Below are 18,126 nucleotides of genomic sequence, written 5' to 3'. Positions count from 1 at the left end.
GTGTTGTACGTAGACACGGAGAGCGCTCTCCGTAGCACTACGTGACCATCCACTATCTTTTAACAACGGAGATGGATGGAGATAAGATTTGAAAAGGTCTGGGAGTTTATTTACAACACAATTTACATGGTTAGTAGCACTGTTGGGCAAATTACTTTAAAAAGTAATTAGTTACAGTTACTAGTTAGGATTCGTATACGCCCGGGAAAAGTGATTCTGGAAAAAAAATTGTTAGAAGACCAATCACACCCCTTTCCGTCTCCGCCGTCTCCGTTGCGTTGACGGATTGTGAAATAATATGGGACACGAACGTATATCTACAGAGAGGGTCTCCGACGACGGAGAGGGCTCTCCGTGACTACGTACAGCACTTTACGGAGTAGTATAAACCAGAATTAACTAGTTACTGGGGAAAGTGACTGTTGCGTTACTTTCAAGTACATTTCTTAAAGGCCCACTATGCAACTTCGGGCATTTCTTCGCTGTTTTCTTGGTTTTGGCACATACATTTCTCTACACAGCGCCCCCTACAGCTTCGTAGTAGATATTTTAACACTGTCGTAATAACTCGTTGACGACCCTTCCCCATGCACTTCTACGCGAGCCATGTGCATTTGTTTTCAAAGAAGCCGGCGAATGCATGGAGCCATGTCCGAAGTAGATGTTCATAAAGTGTAGGCAAGGTTATACATTTTTAAAATGGTGTATTTGTATTGCAATAAACATAAATCCATCATTTTTTATAGTTGACGGGGAGAATTTATATCCTAGATTATAATTAGAGATGCACCGATCAATCGGCCGCCGATTAAAAAAGCCGGTTTTGTATCCAATCGGCCACAATCGGTGACCTGCCGGTCACTGTCGTAATTTCCGGTTTTCGGCCGATCAAACTCACCCGCATGCGCGGTGCGTAGCAGCTCAAGGCGCCCAGAGCGCGGAAAGAAAACATGTCGCATTAAAATCTGAAAGGACGCACTAAACTCACTATCCATGCGTCCCGGGGACGCATCTCATTTTCCCCATGAAAAACGATACATTGTGAACATTAAACAACTCGTGTTTAATGTACAGTAACTGGCCAAAGAAACCTTCTTGTGAGCAGGCCGGACAAGCGCTGTTTCAACCCTCTGCGCAGCTACTCGACGCAGACGTGATCCCCTGTACAAAGTATCGCGACATGCTAATTTAGCCGCTACCAAAACAACTAGCTCGTCACCGCTGATTTCATTTCAACAATTAAAAATACGAACTTCATAGTAAATAAACCCACGTTTCCACTGCTCGATGCTGTGCTCATTCGTGTCGATTATGTTGTAACGTTTAGGGACGTGCTGTAATGAAATAAATGAAACATAATCCGGTGGTGGTGATGAAAACGACATTGAACGGCAGCCGCCATATTGTTATGCCCAAACGGCGCCTGCGCATACATCGCGCTTCCAACGAGATCCAGTTTTTCTCGAGAAACAGGCAGAGAAGAGAGAACGCAAAAACCACCAAAGAAAAAGATTAAACCTATTGCAGGTCAGCAAACTATTGCAGCTGCATTTTCTGTCCCCACTACCTCTGCACTCCTCCCTGACTCTGATCAGCCTAGAGAGAGTACCTCAACATTGCCTGTACCTACTTCTGCCTCCCCCTCTACTGAGCCTGATGAGCCCACTGCAGAAGAAGTGCCTCAACCTTCTACATGTTCCTCCCAAAAAAAGCGAACTTTTCTGAAGCAGTGGCTCACCACATACTACAAATGGCTGCGCTTTTCAGATGACAATTTCATGTATTGAGTTTAACACTATTAATTTAATTTAAGAAATAGAATAATAATAAAAAAGAAACACATTTTTTAAACTGGGGAGTCGGGACCCATTGAATTTCTCAGGGACCCACCCAACTCGCCACCTGTGGGTCCCGGGGACTCACTACATTGAAAACCTATCAACATCACTGCTATTATATGATTATAATTATTTCTTAGAAAATCGGTATCGGAAAAACCGGTTTTGGCAGGTCAGACCTCCTTAAAAACCGGAAATCGGTATCGTCGGCCAAGAATTTTGCAATCGGTGCATCTCTAATTATAATTGTTTCTTCTTAGGTATCTTAGGTTGAACAGAACGATCAGTGTAAGAGTGTTGGCCAACATAATAATCTAAATAACAAGAACCTGGATTCGGGGATTCAGTCTGTATCTGGGGGATATGGTTGCAAGCAAGCAAGAAACATACAGGGCACACAACAAAACGGTTGAGAAAACGATTTTTACAGGGCTCACAACCAAATGGTTGAGCAAACACATTTGTAAAGAGACTATCAACATCAAGAATACCACGAAGACAAAGTTCACCCAAGGGTACTTTCAATTATAAAAGCAACGCGGCCAAGTCGGCGTCTGATTTGCAGTCTTCTTTTTCTTTCAGTTCACGCTATTCCTGAAAAGCGTGCCCAACGTTTACTCGTGTCTGGCTCTCTGTCGGTCCGTCTCCCTTTTCTCTTCTTCTGTTCCTCCGACATTGGGTTTCTCTGTCTCTTTTTAGTCGGCTGATCTATGATGATGTAACAATCCCTTAGTTACTTGTGTTTATATCGAGCCGCTTCCGTGTTTGGGGGTCTGTGCCGTAAAGCAATTCGTTACTTCGCGAGACCCGAGACTCCCGCGAGAGTGGGCGGCGGGTCGCCGGCAAAACCTATTCCTTTTCTCCGTCAAGATGCGCAAGGGGGAGTCGAAACAAAGAACAATCGAACAAAAATGTATAATAGAACAATCGCAATGACTCTTAGCCTGTTATATTAAGGTAAATCAAGCCAAAAAGTTGCATAGTTCCCCTTTCACTCGTGTCTGATCTCTTTTCTGGTCCATTCTTCTTTTGTTCCACCGACAGTCGCCTCTTGGGTCCCTTATCAGTCGATTGATAAGGGACCCAAGAGGATGCAACAATTGCCTCGTAACTGGCTGTTTATATCTAGCCGGTGCCATGTTTGGGTGTGTGTCTGTGCCGTAAAGATTTTTCGAAACGACAATATGACTACATTTTCGAGGCGCGATTGGATACTTCCGCTGCGTCACATCCGGATTGTGTCGGTCCGAACAGAGCAAGTTGCATATGTGCTTTTTCCTTGGAGAGGTGACATGGGGCAATGACACACCCACCAAACGACCAGTGGCGTGGCGTGGGGATCTTTTTTGAGGAAGCCAAGTGAGGCCAAACCTTTAGAGAAAATAGTACGTTGCAGCTTGGATGTATTTAACGCAACTACAAGAGCTATTTGAGCGCCTGGTCATTTACCAGGATTTACCATGCCTGTATCTGACACCACACCACACACACCACACACACACACACACACACCCACACCACACACACCACTAGGCCTACTCCTAAACATCTCATTAAATTTACATTTTTATAAAATGCAACCCCTCCCCGACCGAAATGCACAAGCCGCTAATGGTCAAAGAATCGACAGCGCGGCTGTCGGCTATTTCAAGTTTCATGTTCACGTGTAACACGACTCACACAATCACAGTATTTGATATGATAAATAATAGTGGCTTTTTGATTTACCGTGCCTCTCGATTGCCCGGACAAGTTGGCAAGGTCCACGAATCCTGTAGTGACCCAGGGATTGTTGAGGGAGCACGAATCCTTGTCAAAAAAAAGACACGGCCAGCAAAATAGTCACTGAGGTTTGCTGCTGCCAGCTAGCCACTCCGTTCGCGTAGTTTTCTTCATTGAATGTCCGAAGAAGCCTTGCTTTCTCTCAACGCGCAGTTTCAGCTTCGGTGTTGGCCTGCCATCGGATTTTATTTTGATTCGCTGCTGTTGTGGTAGTTTGGTAAAATTATTTTTAAGTAAATATCTAAATCTCCACCCTCCATAACTGCACTTGCTAATAGGCTACTCAAAAATGAAAACAATTCAAACTATGCTAATTTCGCGCTATTTGTTTTGTTATTGATTTTTCGGTGACGTTGATAATGATGCTTTGATTTGATTGGTGTGAAGCCAAGGGCCGAGTGGCTTCCCTTGGCCCCCTCCTGACACCCTCCCGACCATCAGAGGAGGGCAGTGTCATGACGGTAGCCTCACCTGATTGGTAAATTCTTTCTTTTTTTTTCACTAAGGGATGCCAGCCCGGGCTGGCTTCCTCGCAGTGTGCAGTGTCGTGTTTCGCCGCGTCTTCAGTATATAACAGGGGCGCAGTATCGCGCATTGTGAAATGGTCAATGAGAGGAGGAAAATGGGAAGAAATTACAGCAACACAGCACAAAATAATTAACGAAACTGTTAATATAAATGTTTTTATTGGATGACAACTACAACCTAAAAACACAGGGAAGCCTGGCTTCCCTTGGCCTCCGGGAGAAAACGCCACTGCAAACGACCCAGGAATGGTTGCAGAACCATCAGAATAACTCTCAACCAGCATAATTAATGTAATTTTGGCTAGAAAAGTTGCATACTGGGCCTTTAATGTTCAAATGTGTCAAATAATTTGGAACCCACCTCCACCCATCTTTGATGGAACCCAAAATACATGTTAATGTTCATGCACGGAACACATGCATCGTTCAAAAGTGTTTGAATTACTTGACCCCGACGTGGAGAGGCAATTTGTCCAGGGCATAATGTGCATTTCACGATTTCACTCGTTCCTTGAATTTCTTTGAGGGAAAAGTAATCTAATCCACTTCCATTTAAAGAAGGCTATTTTTGGATTATTTGGGCTTGCCATACATTTCTCGTTGAGTCACTTGTATCATTGTGTTTCCGCGCTTTCGACGTTTGTGTATACAACACCCGCCCAACTCTACCTCTGATGGCTTACAATGACATGTCTACCTCAGCCAATCGTTATCATTAATGTGATTGTCTCGTGCCGACTAACCAAGGAAGAACAGTAAAGAGAGAGAGAAACGGCTCTCTACAAGCCTACCCAGGGGACTGTAGCAAACTATCCGTCATACATTGAGGTGGACACGCCCACTTGTGATTGCACATTTTCAAAACGGCTAATATCAGGTAATATCAATAATGTTTAACATTTGGAACAATACTTATCTTATATTCTTGTATGCTTTATACTTAAAGTTAACCTTACTTATACTTATAATCTAAGTGAACTGAGAAATAGGCTGATGTCATTGACTACAGAGCAATGTCTGTCTGGTGGTTGTTGGTCAGCCCAGAACCCTCTAATTCCAAACGTTTGGCAGAGATATCCTTTTAAACCTTCATTAGTTTCAACCATAGTACGTTTAAAGAGCATAATGTTATCTTCACTAGTTAATAATCACTTTTTCCCTCTTGGCACACTAGTGGCCTTGGGGTGCTTGTGTCTGAACATGTGGTCCAGCACTTGAGGTGGGCAGCCGCAGTGCACCAGGGAGCAGGTGGGGTTTTCAGGTGCCTTTGCTGGAGGACACCACAACTACTCCCCCAGCCCACATTTTTTGTGTACCGGTCGGGACTTGAACCGGCCACCTTCTGGTACCTTCTTAAAGAGCATGATGTTATCTTCCCTAGTTTACTAGGTTAGACTACCCTGCTACGTTAAAGGAGCAGACCCATCATTTTATCTTCACTAGTGAACTAGTTTAGTGTATTACCCTGGTACTTTAAAGGAGCAGATCCATCATGTTATCTTCACTAGTTAACTAGTTTAGTCTACTGTACCCTGGTACGTTAAAGAAGCAGACCAATCTTAACAGTTTTTAATTTCATAAGGAATATAGCTATAAAACATCACTTATTATATCTTATACTTATTATTTTGTTTAATTTCTGATCGGGATCATGAATCAACAACAACAACAGTCTTTGGACCCCAAATATATTTATTTCACAATAAAGATATCCCACACACACAAACACACACACATCTCTGTAACAGGTTCAGAGCTACGGCTTTAGACAGCCATTCATAGAGAAGCTCAAGATGTTTGATCGGGCTTTGCTTCATCCGATTGGCCGGTTTTCTCTTCCTCCTTCTCCGACTCGGAGGATGAGGAGGAAGAGGAGGAGATAGAAGAAGAAGAGGACGACGAAGATGAACTCGAACTCTTCTTAGCTTTTTTTTTCTTATTTTCTTTATCGGCTACATTTCCCGGCACCGCTGAGACCTCGCCGTCCGCTCTCAGACCAAACGAGTCCGCCATTTTATTTTCCTTCTTCCTCCTGCCAGTTGTCCGCACCCTCTTCTCCCTCTCCTCCTCCACCTCCTCCTCCTCCTCCGACCTCCAGGTCAGACTGCGTCGGTTCTTTAGAGGGACAGAAGAGTTTTAGTATCAGAACCATCCCAGAGGAAGGGATGAAGATCCACCAAGAAAAAAGAGAGAGGGGGGGGGGATAGAAGGGGTGAGACAAAAGCGGAGGGAGAGAGAGAGAGAGGGGGTGAAAAAGAGACAGGGTGAGAGGGTGAGAACGGTGGGAAAGGGAGTGGGAGAGGGAAGGATGAGAAAGACACAGAGAGAAAGAGAGAGAGAGATTCCTTGGTTATTTGCATCAGGTCAAGTGTGCGGTGGCATGCAGATTTATGGGGGGAAGTGAGAAAGCAGCAGCTGATCTCTGCAGGGGAAATCACTTGGGTGGTCTGAAATTATTCAACAGAACTAGAAAAGAGAGAGAGAGGCAACGTTTGGACCCTCTCTGAGCTGTGACCGGAACTTACTGGTGTTCAGCGCTTGATGTAAGGAAAACTCGAAGCTGTGGACGAAGAAGAGCACAGAAGCAGACTGATATGGCATGGCCTCCAGTAGAACCCCACCGCTGTGGGTTCCCCTGGTTGGAGTGCTTCTCCATCTGTTTCTACTAGTGTACCCCCTCTAAGAATTTCAGCCAAGTACCCCCTTCACCGGCATAAAACATTTTTGGGAGTTAAATTAACATAAATAATGTATGTGTTTTCTATTTGGCAGTGTAAACATGAACATTAAGGGGTGCAAATGCTCAAAATTGAGTGAGAAACATGGAACTATCTAAAAAAAGACTGTTTTTTTAAGTTTTTCTTTTATATATTTAGAGCTGTCAAGCGATTAAAATATTTAATCGTGATTAATCGCATTAATGTCATAGTTAACTCACGATTAATCGCAAATTATTTTTCTATGCTAAATATCCCTTGATTTCTTTGTCCCTAATTCTTCTCATTTAAATCTCTTATCAACATGGTGAATTGCATCGCTTGCCGTGCAAATGATTTTTTATTGATAACAACATTGGCATATACTGATCAAAACAGGACGATACAAAGAAAGAGCCTATAGTGCAATTAAACGACTGCTTTGAACAAATGTGATTTGAACATAGCAGTCAGGCTACCGCTTCTTTGTTTTGAGCCAAAGAAAAAAAAAAAAAATTAAATAATTGCGTTAATCGCGCGATAAATTTTTTAACGCCGTTAAATTTGGTTTGCGTTAACGCCGTTAATAAGGCGTTAAACTGACAGCTCTAAAATATATACATATATTTTTAGGAGCTTTCTGAGTAGCCCCTGTAGTACCCTAAAGCACCCCTAGGAGTATGCGTACCCCCATTTGAGAACCACTGCCTTAGGTCTTAAGATGGATCGTCGCTTCTTTCTCGGTATAACCTCCTGAAACACTGTTTAGGGACGCTTCTCCTTCAACAACAACAACGGCCACGGGACGGACCTGTCCTCGTCGGCGAAGATGCCCGCCATGAGCTTGCGGTACTCGTCAATCTCGGCCTCCAGCTTCATCTTGACGTTGAGCAGGTCCTGGTGGGCTTCCACCTGGCGCCCCACCTGGGCCCGCAGCTGGCCCTGCTCTGCCTCCAGGCCCTGCAGGACGCGCCGCAGGCGCGACAGCTCGCCACCGTAGCGCTCCTCTGTTTCCTTCAGGTTCTCCTCAAGGGAGCGGATCTGGAGAGAGAGAGAGAGAGAGAGAGAGAGAGAGAGAGAGAGAGAGAGAGAGAGAGAGAGCATGTGTGTCAGGGGGGTGGCTTCTGATTGGACACAGAGTAATTGTTTAGTAGTAACTCTGATTGAATGGGTCAGGTCATTGAATTGAAGTATGAAAAGCACGAGGTTGAACAAATTGCTCTACAGCATGGGTAAATAAATCATTAATTGTGTGACTTAGTGTTACTGTGTGTGTGTGTGTGGGGGGGGGTTACTGTGTGTGCGTGTTATTCTGTGTGTGTGTGTGTGTTACTGTTTGTGTGTGTGTGTGTGTGTGTGTGTGGTGTGTGTGTGTGTTTGGTGTGTGTGTGTGTGGTGTGTGTGTGTGTGTGTGTGGGGTGTGTGTGTGTGTTGAGAGGGGGCCCAGGAGAGAGAGATTATATTATAGTTAATATAAAGACATCATTAATTGAGCGATTTTTTAAAGTGAAAAACAAACTGCTTCAACTTTTCCCCCCAACCTTCCATCCCTCTCCCACATCCATACAAACACACACACACTTCTGGACCCCTATTTGCTGGGTGTGTAATAATAAAGGTTCCAGGTGTTCATCGTGCAGACAGGGCATAGAATATTATTACAGAGTTTGTGTCTAATGGTAGAGGACTTTAAAGGCAAAGGAATGCATGGGGTGTGTGTGTGTCTGTCACTTTGCATGAACGGTATGTGACGGGGTGTTTTTTAATGTGCATGTCTGCATGGATGGCTGTGTTTGTGTGTGTGTGTGTGTGTGTGTGTGTGTGTGTGGTGTGTGTGTGTGTGTGTGTGTGTGTGTGTGTGTGTGTGTGTGTGTGTGTGTGTGTGTGTGTGTGTGTGTGTGCGCGAGCGTGCGTGTGCGCGCGAGCGTGTGTGTGTACCATGCGGATCATAGACTGGATGTCTAGCTCTAGCATCTGCCTCTGTCTGGTGAGGTCGTTGAGCTCCGACCTCCCCGACTGCAGCGCCTCCGTGTTCTGGGCCTCCTCCACCTTGATGTTCTCAAACTAAAGGGGGAGGGGGAAGGAGAGGGAGCGGGGGGAGGGGGGGGGGTAGAGGGAGGGGGGGGGGTGAGAGAGAGATGATGAGGTTAAGTAACGAAGAAGAAGAAGACGAGTGAGAGGTTGATGGATTATGCAATGACAAAACAAATCTACATTTGTTAATTGGCTAAAATGGAAATGGCATAAGGGAATTGGATAATCAGGTGATTAAATGGATGAGCGAATGAACAGATGAATGGAAGACTGATAGAAGTGAACAAATAAAAGAATGAATGAACAAAAAAAAGAAAACACCTACAACACCGACAAATGTACAAAGAAACACACAAACAACTGACGACAAAACGTATGAACAAGCTTACAAACGTCCGGCGCATGACGCGTGCGTACCTTGCTCTGGTACCAGTTATCAGCCTCCTTCTGGTTCTTCTTGGCCAGCTTGTCATACGCAGCCCGGATCTTGTTGAGGGTCTCGGCCAGGTTGGACTCCTGAGAGTCCACCTCCACGTTGATGCTAGAGTCCCTGATCTTCTGCCGCAGCTCCTCCACCTCCTGGGAGGAGCAAAACAACAACATGCAACATGGAGTTCTGGCTTTATACTCCTTCCTGGTTCCCGTACATTGTTTTTCATTTCGTCCAATGGGCGGTCGAGGTTTTGACTATTCATCAATCATTCAATTAATTACCATCTGAAATTTACCTTACTCAGTTTGTGCATGCGTCTGTCTCTCTGTCCCTCTCTCTCTCTCTCTCTCTCTCTCTCTCTCTCTCTCTCTCTCTCTCTCTCTCTCTCTCTCTCTCTCTCTCTGTCAGTTTGTCTGTGTCGTGTGTGTGTGTGTGTGTGTGTGTGTGTGTGTGTGTGTGTGTGTGTGTGTGTGTGTGTGTGTGTGTGTGTGTGTGTGTGTGTGTGTGTGTGCGTGTGTCCTCACGTCGTTGTGGTCTTTCTTCAGGATGGCCAGCTCCTCTTTCACGGACTCCACCTCGCCCTCGAGCTGCAGGCGTTGCAGCTTGGTGTCATCCAAGATGTTCTTTAGACCAATCAGATCGCGCTCCACTGTGCGGCACAACTCGTTCTCAGTGTCCAACCAGCTCGCGCCACCGGGAAAAGTTCGTTATTAAACTTCGTAAATAAATGTAGCGGTAGAGAGCTAGCGGAGTTCATTCGAAATGATCGATGTCGTAGCCTATTATATATGTAATTATACAATTTATAAAAACATTCGTAGCCTACTAACTAATTAGGCTCACTAACTTATTAACTAACTGACAAAAATACACAATTCAGAAGCTATAGCAATGCGCGATACGCGTTGTTGTGCTCCTTTAGGCTAATTTAGATGATCGTTATGAAACCGACTTGTTCTGGAAGTCGTCGTTGGCCAGCTTGGAGTTGTCGATCTTCAGCATAACATTGGCGATGTCCATCGTCATATTCTTGACCTTTGGGAACGGGACGCAAGCCATGCCTGTTAAAATAGCACTACATCATCGCATTTATTTCATTCATTTACCTGCGACACATTATTATTTTAGATTTTAATAACGTAATGCCGTCCCCATCTACGCAACATCTGTGCGTAATCTGTGCTTAAAAGTAGCCTGGCGCACAAAGGACACGGACTGCAGGAGCTCTCGTCCAAACTGCATTGTGAAGTTCAACTGTTTTTAGATTTAGTAATACTAAATATTTAATGTTTCTATGTTAAGGAACTCATCCGGGCCAATGAGCCTCACCTTGTTCCTCAGGTCGTCCAGCGGTTTCTTGATCTCATTCCAGTCGCGGCCGTCCTGCGCGGCTCTCTTCGCAAGAATCTCATTGATTTCAGCTTGGATCTTCTTGTTGGCCTCCACCAGCTGGCCCTCCCGGGCCAGATATTCGGCCAGTCGCTCGTTCAGCCCCTGCATCGTCTTCTTGTCGTCCGCTGCCACTTCAGCAGGCGCCGCAGCAGCAGCAGCCGCGTCCCTTTGGGGATCTTTACGCATGGCGTTGCGCAGCCCCTCCAGGCTCGATATGGACACCCTGGTGCCTCGGCCCCCCGCCCCGCCGAACATACTCCCCGCGGAGTCTCTGGGCATCACGGCAGCTGAGGAAGGAGAAGAAGGAGGAGCAAACTGGACGGAGGAGGCTGGGTGAGCGTCTGGGTCGGTGGTGACTTGCAGGTGTGAGATATGACGGGACCTATTTATACCTCAAGGTCTATGTAATTATTTCACCTGCCCCCCCCCCCAATGGCGCCATTGGCTGCCCACGCGCGGCACACCCCCTGGACAAACAGGATTTCTGTGGAAATTCACGAATTTCCTGTCAAATATTTCCGTTTTCTTTTGAAGTGCCGCACCGGGCCGCTCTTGATTGGCCACCGGTCCTCTGAGGCGAGGTAGGGGGACTGGTCCCGGGACGGCTTAAAAGCAGGTGGCCCTGTCGGAGTTGGTGTGTCCCTGCTGCCTCTCTCCTACCGTCGTCATGTCCAGACCCGGGTCGTACAGCAGCCAGTCCTACTCCCCGGCCAGTCGTTCTGGGGCCCTTAAGAGCCAAGCGACGGGCTCCAACCTGGACCCCAGGGACCAGTCGGCCAAGACCAAGGAGAAGGAGCAGATGGTCGGACTCAACGACAAGTTCGTGGCCTTCATCGACAAGGTCTGAGGCCAGCTGATGTTGGTGTGGTTGTTGTTGTTGTTGTTGTTGTTGTTGTTGTTGTTGGTCGCCCAACTACAACAACAACCACAACAGATTGTTGTGTTTGTGGTTGTTGCTGTCGTTGTTGTGGTTGTTTATGTTAAAATGGGAAAGGCGAAGGCTGCAAACAAGTCTTTATATCGAGGGGATAGCCTACTGATAGACTTGTAATATGCGTACTAATCTGGTGCGCACGAGAAAGTATCGTACGCATATCACTGGCAGTGTGTGTGTGTGTGGGGGGGGGGGGACGTCAGCAAGTGAGTGGACTAGCGAGGAGGGCGAGTGTCAGTTTAGTAAAGTAATGAACGTGTCCGGTTGTGTGTAAGAATAAAGAACTCTACCTGTCAAGAATCGGTGGCCGCTTCATTCCGACCTTATTCCGACCTATAATCAGATCCACGTGCTCCAATAAATAAAGCACATTAATTTGAATGATTTTAGCTCGTGTGTGCCCATGCCTGCGATAAATCACACACACGCTATCATTCAAATTAATGTGCTTTATTTGTATCTCGCACTATTGGAGCATGTAGGCCTACTCTCTTGCGCTCCGCCTCCACGAGATGGTTAGCTACACCTGCTGTCGGCTCCCAGACCGAGGAGCACAGGAGAGACGTTCCCTCCAGGGCCTGATGCTCTCTCGGGGGCAACAGCCTCACTTTGACCGGCAGTGGGTCTGCTTATAGGTCGGAATATGGTCGGAATGAAACGGCCAGCGATTCTTGACAGGCTGGGTACTTTATTCCAAGGGCGTAAGTTTGGTCTCAGTTTGGGGACACTTCACACACGTAACCCAAAATCTCTACGTAGACTGTATCATGCTGAACAATAAATACTTTATTAAAATAAAATCTAGATTTACATTTGCACTTATTCACATTTAAAGTAGCCTACTGCAAAAAAGATCAGGTGAGGAGAAGTTAAGTACTTCTGAAGCGAATAACGTGGATGCAGGTCAGAAGTGCTTGTGTGCTCCAGAGGTTCACGTGACTATTTAATCGGTGCTCGTGCCCATCGCGTTAGGTACACTTCACCCCCCCCCCCCCCCGCCCTCCCCAAATCGGCGTCTTCGAGTTAATTGCATTATGTAAAATATATTTCGGTTACATTAAATAATAAATCTGAATATTGGGACAATCCTTTCTTTCCCAAAGTTGTTCGGGACATGTAGACTACCTCCGTCCCTATGCAAAATAACGCCCTTGCTTTTTATACTTACACACAAACGGACTAGTTTATTACTTCACTAAACTGATACGCACGTTACCGCTCGCTCTCCTCAGTGGGTCCACTCACTCGCTGACGTCTCACACACACACACACACACACACACACACACACACACACACACACACACACACACACACACACACACACACACACACACACACACACACACACACACACACACACACACACACACACACAGGGCCGCTGCTGGCCGTTTCGGTTCCCCACGCGAGCGGGGGGGCCCTTCTTTTTATATATTAGGTAAAAACATCAAATTTGCCGAAATCGAGTGTATAATTATTTTGTACAATTGTACAATTATTAAAAACAGGTTAATAATTGTACAATTATTAAAAACAACGGTGGGCCTCTTCATAACTAATTTATGTATATTTTTAAATTCGATAACGTTTTTTTGTTTTTTTACAAACCTTGATATTTGGTGCCCCCCCACTCTGCGTACTCTGCGTATAGGGAGCGGCTGGCCTGCACACACACACACACCTTTTTTTTTTTTACCCCCTGTCCCTTTACGGGTTCTGTAGGGTTTGGGTGGCCTCAGACAACATTTAAATGTACTAATACATGAGGACACATCAATAGCCATGCTATTTATATGTTTGTATTAAAATGATATGAAATTGATATGAATGGAGTATGTATACAAACACATGCTCTCTCTCTCTCTCTCTCTCTCTCTCTCTCTCTCTCTCTCTCTCTCTCTCTCTCTCTCTCTCTCTCTCTCTCTCTCTCTCTCTCTCTCTCTCTCTCTCTTTCTCTCTGTGTCACTTGCTCTGTCCCCCCCCTCTCCCTCCTTCCCCCTCTCCCGCTCTCTCTATGTGTTTCTCCCTATCCCTCTCTCCCTCCACTCTCTCTAACTATCTCTGTGTCTCTCTCCCCTTTTCTCTCGCCTTCCATCCCTCCTCTCTCTCTCTATGTCTCTCCCCCTCCTCTTTCTACGTCTCTCTCCAACTCCTTTCTCTTACCGTTTCAAATTTTGTTGCTCTTTCCCTCTCTCTCCTTCCCTCCTTCTATCCCCCCTCCTCTCTAATCGTCTTTCTCTCCCTCCCTCCTCTTTGTAACTCTGTGTCTCCCTCTCACTCTCTCCTCTTTCTAACTCTGTGTCTCCCTCTCCCTCCCTCCTCTCTCTAACTCTGTGTCTCCCTCTCCCTCCCTCCTCTCTCTAACTCTGTGTCTCCCTCTCCCTCCCTCCTCTCTCTAACCTGTGTCTCCCTCTCTCCTCTCTCTAACTCTGCCACGACACTGTCTCCCTTTCCCTCCTCTATATAACTCTGTGTCTCCCCCCCCTCCCTCCCTCCTCTCTCTAACTCTGTGTCCCTCACCCTCCCTCCCTCCTCTCTCTTAGTATGTGTCTCCCTCTCCCTCCCTCCTCTCTCTAACGCTGTGTCTCGCTCCCTCCCTCCCTCCCTCCTCTCTCTAACTCTGTGTCTCCCCCTTCCTCTTCTCTCTAACTCTGTGTCTCCTCCTCCCTCCTCAGTCGAACTCTGTGTCTCTCTCACCCGTCCTCTCTCTAACTCTGTGTCTCTTCCTTCTCCCACCATCTCCCTCTCCCTCCTCTCTCTAACTTTGTGTCTCTCTCCCTCCTTCCCTCCCCTCGCTTACTCTCTCCCCCTTCCCAGATGAAGCACCTTGAGAATGAGAACAAGAGGCTGGAGACGCAGCTGAGGATCCTGCAGGAACCGGAGGTCTACAAGGGGAAGATCGACCAGGTATTGCAGGAGATGGAGGCGGACCTCCTGAGGCAGGTTGAGAGCCTGACCCGCGACCGCCTCAAGCTGGGGGCGGAGCTGGACAAGTGCCAGGAGGAGGTGGAGGACAGCAAGCAGAAGTGGGTAGCCGGGCATCCCATCAAATTCAAATCAAACTTTCTATTCAAACTATTGAATCAAACTTTCAAATCAAACCTTCAAATCAAACTATCGAATCAAATATTTGATTCAAACTATCGAATCAAACTTTAAAATGAAACTATTCAATCAAACATTAGATTCAAGCTTTTGATCCAAACTTTTGATTCAAACTTTTTCATGAAACTATCAAATCAAACTTTCAATTTTAAATATTGAATGGAACTTTTGATTCAAATGATCAAATCACACTTTTTATTTAAACGTTTCATTCAAACTTTCACATAGAAATGTTCATATCGAACTTCCAATTTGTCTTTTGAAACATCTATTAAAAGATCAAATGAAATTATCTCACCGGTGTTGCTGAAAAACCAAACGCCCACATTATTCAATAGTTCTATATTTGCATTCAATATTTGGATTCAATAGCCCAATTTGACATTCCATACGATCATTTGAATGCGCACTCCATCCTTTCGATTTGATGATTCGATTTGATGGCTTGATATGAAAGTTTGATTGGATAGTTGAATCCGATGTGAAAGTTTGGTGCAACAGTTTGGCGGTTCCATTCAATAGTTAATCCATTGTTTTTATTCAGTAGCTTGATTCTGTGTTTTGATTTGTATACTTTGATTTTGTCGTTTAATTCAATATGTGGATTCCATAGTCCAGAGCATTGTGGCTCAGAGCGGTGTGCTGTGCTGATGCACACAGACGACCCACACTACCACAACCACCTCTCCATCCACCAGACCTGACACGCATGTCCCTCTCGCCTGCGCTGGAACCCGTACATCTGGTTCCCTGTGTTTCCTCTGCTCTGTCTCCAGCTCCACCAATCTGTCCCCTCACCTCCTCCACCAGCACACATTAGTTACAGAGCCCCCCTCCCCCCTCAGACCAGACACTGTGCAAAGGGAACAGAGATTGGGGGCGGGGGGAAGGATACCGTCGATCCATCGTAAGTTGGGGTTCTCCCTCTGACAGACGGACCCTGGGTCTGGACCTGAATCTATACAAACTAACTCACAGGAACCACGGGGAAACCAGGCTCAACTCTTAAGGTTACAAAGGTCACGGTTTTGTGTTTTAAAGAACAAACAAACCCCAGTCAGATGTGTACCTTCTTTTCAAATGGGTTTCAGGTACGAGGTGGAGTTCCTGAAGAAGACAGATCTGGAGAACGAATTTATGATCACCAAGAAGGTGAGAAGGACCCCCCCCCCCCCCCCCCCCCTGTTCATAAGACCCTCTTTAATATAGGTAAACCTTGTGGAAGAGGATTTCCTCCAGTGTCTCTACAGTACATGAGTGCACAAATGCATAGCATAGGGGACCCTAGTGAGAATCATTTACACTTACACAGCGACTTACAATAAGTACATTTGTCAGAAGAAGGTGAAACAATATTATATCCCTGTCGGTACAGTAAGGATGTTCATAGAACCACTTACAATCACTAAGTTAACCCATTCCTAGTATACAACAAAGATAGCTTGGATAAGACGCTACACAATGCAAAATACTATTTCTAAGTGCCAGGACGTACAACATATAATAAGTGTGTAAGAGAGGTGTGGGTGGGTGGAGGGGGTAAGGAATCGAACCCCCTAACGCAGGCAGTGTTACCAATGCTTGGTTCGACCGGTTGAGTAAGACACAACTAGTACTAGGGATGGTGAAGTTGATAGAGTCTCACACCTTCTCACAAGTGTATCTGATGTCACATTTACATATTAGGAAGAGTGAATATTTAACACATGTCAAGTCAAGTCAAGTCAAGTTTATTTATATAGCACATTTTAAAACAACAGTAGTTGATAATATATAAAACAAAACAAAAAACAAGAAGGCTTAAAATTGCATGTTAGCAACAACAATGAATAAGATAAAATAAAATCTTAATCTGTATTAAACGCCAATGTAAAAAAGTGAGTCTTTAGTTGCGTTTTGAACTGGTCGATAGACTGGGCAGTTCTCAGACTCAGGGGGAGACTGTTCCAAAGATTAGGAGTGGCCACAGCGAAGGCTCTGTCGCCTTTTGTTTTTTGTCTGCACCTAGGTACATCCAGCAGCACCTGCTGAGCTGACCGAATTTCTGACCAGCTCTGACATATATTTAGGTGCCAGCCCATGTATAGATTTAAAAAGTAAACAACAGGATTTTGAATTTAATTCTAAAAACCACAGGAAGCCAGTGAAGAGAGGCCAGGACAGGGGTAATGTGGTCATATTGCCTTTCCCAGTAAGGAGACGTGCAAGCAGCATTTTGGACCAGTTGCAGGCGACGGAACAGACATTGGTCCACACCAAAGTAAAGAGAATTACAGTAGTCTAAACGGGACATTATGAACAGGTGAATGACTCTTTCAAAGTCCTTTGGTGGGAGATACAGCTTTACTTTCGCTAGGAGTCTGCTGGAAGAAACTTGTCTTCACGACTGAGCTTATTTGCTTGTTAAATTTAAAACCATTGTCGAAAATAACTCTGAGGTTTCTAACAAAAGGGCGGCTGTAGGAGGCAAGGGGACCAAGAACACTGTCGATGCCATCCAGTAGTTCGGATTTGCCAAAAACAATTATTTCGGTTTTATTATTGTTTAGTGTTAGACAGTTTAACAATGCATTTGTGAAATCCCTGTTTGATTTTAATGGCAGGTAGATTTGTAGGTCATCTGCAAAGCAATGGAAAGAAATGTTGTGTTTTTTAAAAATGGAACCTAGGGGAAGCAAATATAACGCAAAAAGAATTGGAGATAAAATAGAGCCTTGGGAGACCCCACAGACTAGTGGGGCAGCAGCTGAGTATTGGCCTAGATGAACAGAGAAGGTTCTCTTTGACAGATATGACTTGAACCATTTTAAGACATTTCCAGTAATACCAACACAGAGTTCCAGGCGGGATAAAAGAATCTGGTGGTCGACTGTGTCAAAGGCAGCAGTCAAGTCTAAAAGCACGAGCGCAGCAGAACTCCCCGAGTCAACAGTTAATAGAAGATCATTAAAGATTTTTAAAAGTGCAGTTTCTGTGCTGTGGCGTGATTTAAAACCAGACTGAAACTTTTCTGTTAAGTCATTAAGATGCAGGTGTAGCTGCAGTTGTTCTAAAACCACTTTTTCTAACACTTGAGAGAGGAAGGGAAGCTTAGAGATAGGCCTAAAGCTGGAGAGAACAGAGGGGTCGAGGTTGTTTTTTTTGATAATGGGCTGGACTATAGCATGTTTAAAAACAGTTGAAACACAGCCTGAGGCAAGGCAGGTGTTTATTAACGTTAAAATGTATGGGCCAACAGTGTGAGACACGTCTTTCGGTAATCTTGCAGGAATACTGTCTAGCGGATATTGTGAAGGTCTCAATTTTGTAACCACCTGCGATAGCTCAGAGAGCGACAGTGGGTAGAACTGCTCGAAGACAGTAGGGCATACAGGAGACGCCGC

The 18,126-nt window shown here is 45.4% G+C and overlaps 2 protein-coding genes across 4 annotated transcripts in view; one reads left to right on the top strand and one right to left on the bottom strand.

Annotated features, from left to right (window-relative positions):
* Positions 1-5,799: 5,799 nt before the first annotated feature.
* zgc:92380 (uncharacterized protein LOC445086 homolog) lies at positions 5,800-11,048 on the bottom strand. 2 transcript variants are annotated; one of them, XM_056588704.1, is made up of 8 exons: positions 10,640-11,048; positions 10,263-10,345; positions 9,835-9,991; positions 9,295-9,456; positions 8,782-8,907; positions 7,655-7,884; positions 6,673-6,707; positions 5,800-6,262 (listed from the first exon to the last, which is right to left on the bottom strand). In XM_056588704.1, the coding sequence occupies exons 1-8, from the start codon at positions 10,979-10,981 to the stop codon at positions 6,162-6,164; spliced, it is 1,236 nt and encodes a 411-aa protein (XP_056444679.1). In that variant the 5' UTR covers positions 10,982-11,048; the 3' UTR covers positions 5,800-6,161. The 2 variants fall into 2 exon arrangements, with proteins under 2 accessions (XP_056444679.1, XP_056444680.1); XM_056588705.1 differs by lacking the exon at positions 6,673-6,707 and having other exon boundaries at positions 6,153-6,262.
* A 271-nt stretch (positions 11,049-11,319) lies between these two features.
* The window catches only part of LOC130381519 (keratin, type II cytoskeletal 8-like), a 12,391-nt gene continuing 5,584 nt past the window's right edge, over positions 11,320-18,126 (top strand). For both annotated transcript variants that reach the window (XM_056589167.1, XM_056589168.1), the window contains exons 1-3: positions 11,320-11,543; positions 14,456-14,664; positions 15,835-15,895. In XM_056589167.1, the coding sequence (XP_056445142.1) occupies positions 11,370-11,543; positions 14,456-14,664; positions 15,835-15,895 (444 nt within the window). In that variant the 5' untranslated portion in view covers positions 11,320-11,369. The remainder of the gene's footprint in view (positions 11,544-14,455; positions 14,665-15,834; positions 15,896-18,126) is intronic.

Source organism: Gadus chalcogrammus, chromosome 4 (assembly GCF_026213295.1).
Source record: "Gadus chalcogrammus isolate NIFS_2021 chromosome 4, NIFS_Gcha_1.0, whole genome shotgun sequence".
NCBI lineage: Eukaryota > Metazoa > Chordata > Actinopteri > Gadiformes > Gadidae > Gadus > Gadus chalcogrammus.
Note: the sequence above shows the minus strand (reverse complement) of the source record. Positions and strands in the feature narration are given on the sequence as shown.

Coding starts and splice junctions, on each gene's coding strand:
- zgc:92380 (XM_056588704.1), bottom strand. CDS start 10,981: ATGCCCAGAGACTCCGCGGGGAGTATGTTCGGCGGGGCGGGGGGCCGA. Junction 10,346..10,639: donor TGGACGACCTGAGGAACAAG/GTGAGGCTCATT, acceptor CCGTTCCCAAAG/GTCAAGAATATGACGATGGA. Junction 9,457..9,834: donor TGAAGAAAGACCACAACGAC/GTGAGGACACAC, acceptor TGCTCCTCCCAG/GAGGTGGAGGAGCTGCGGCA.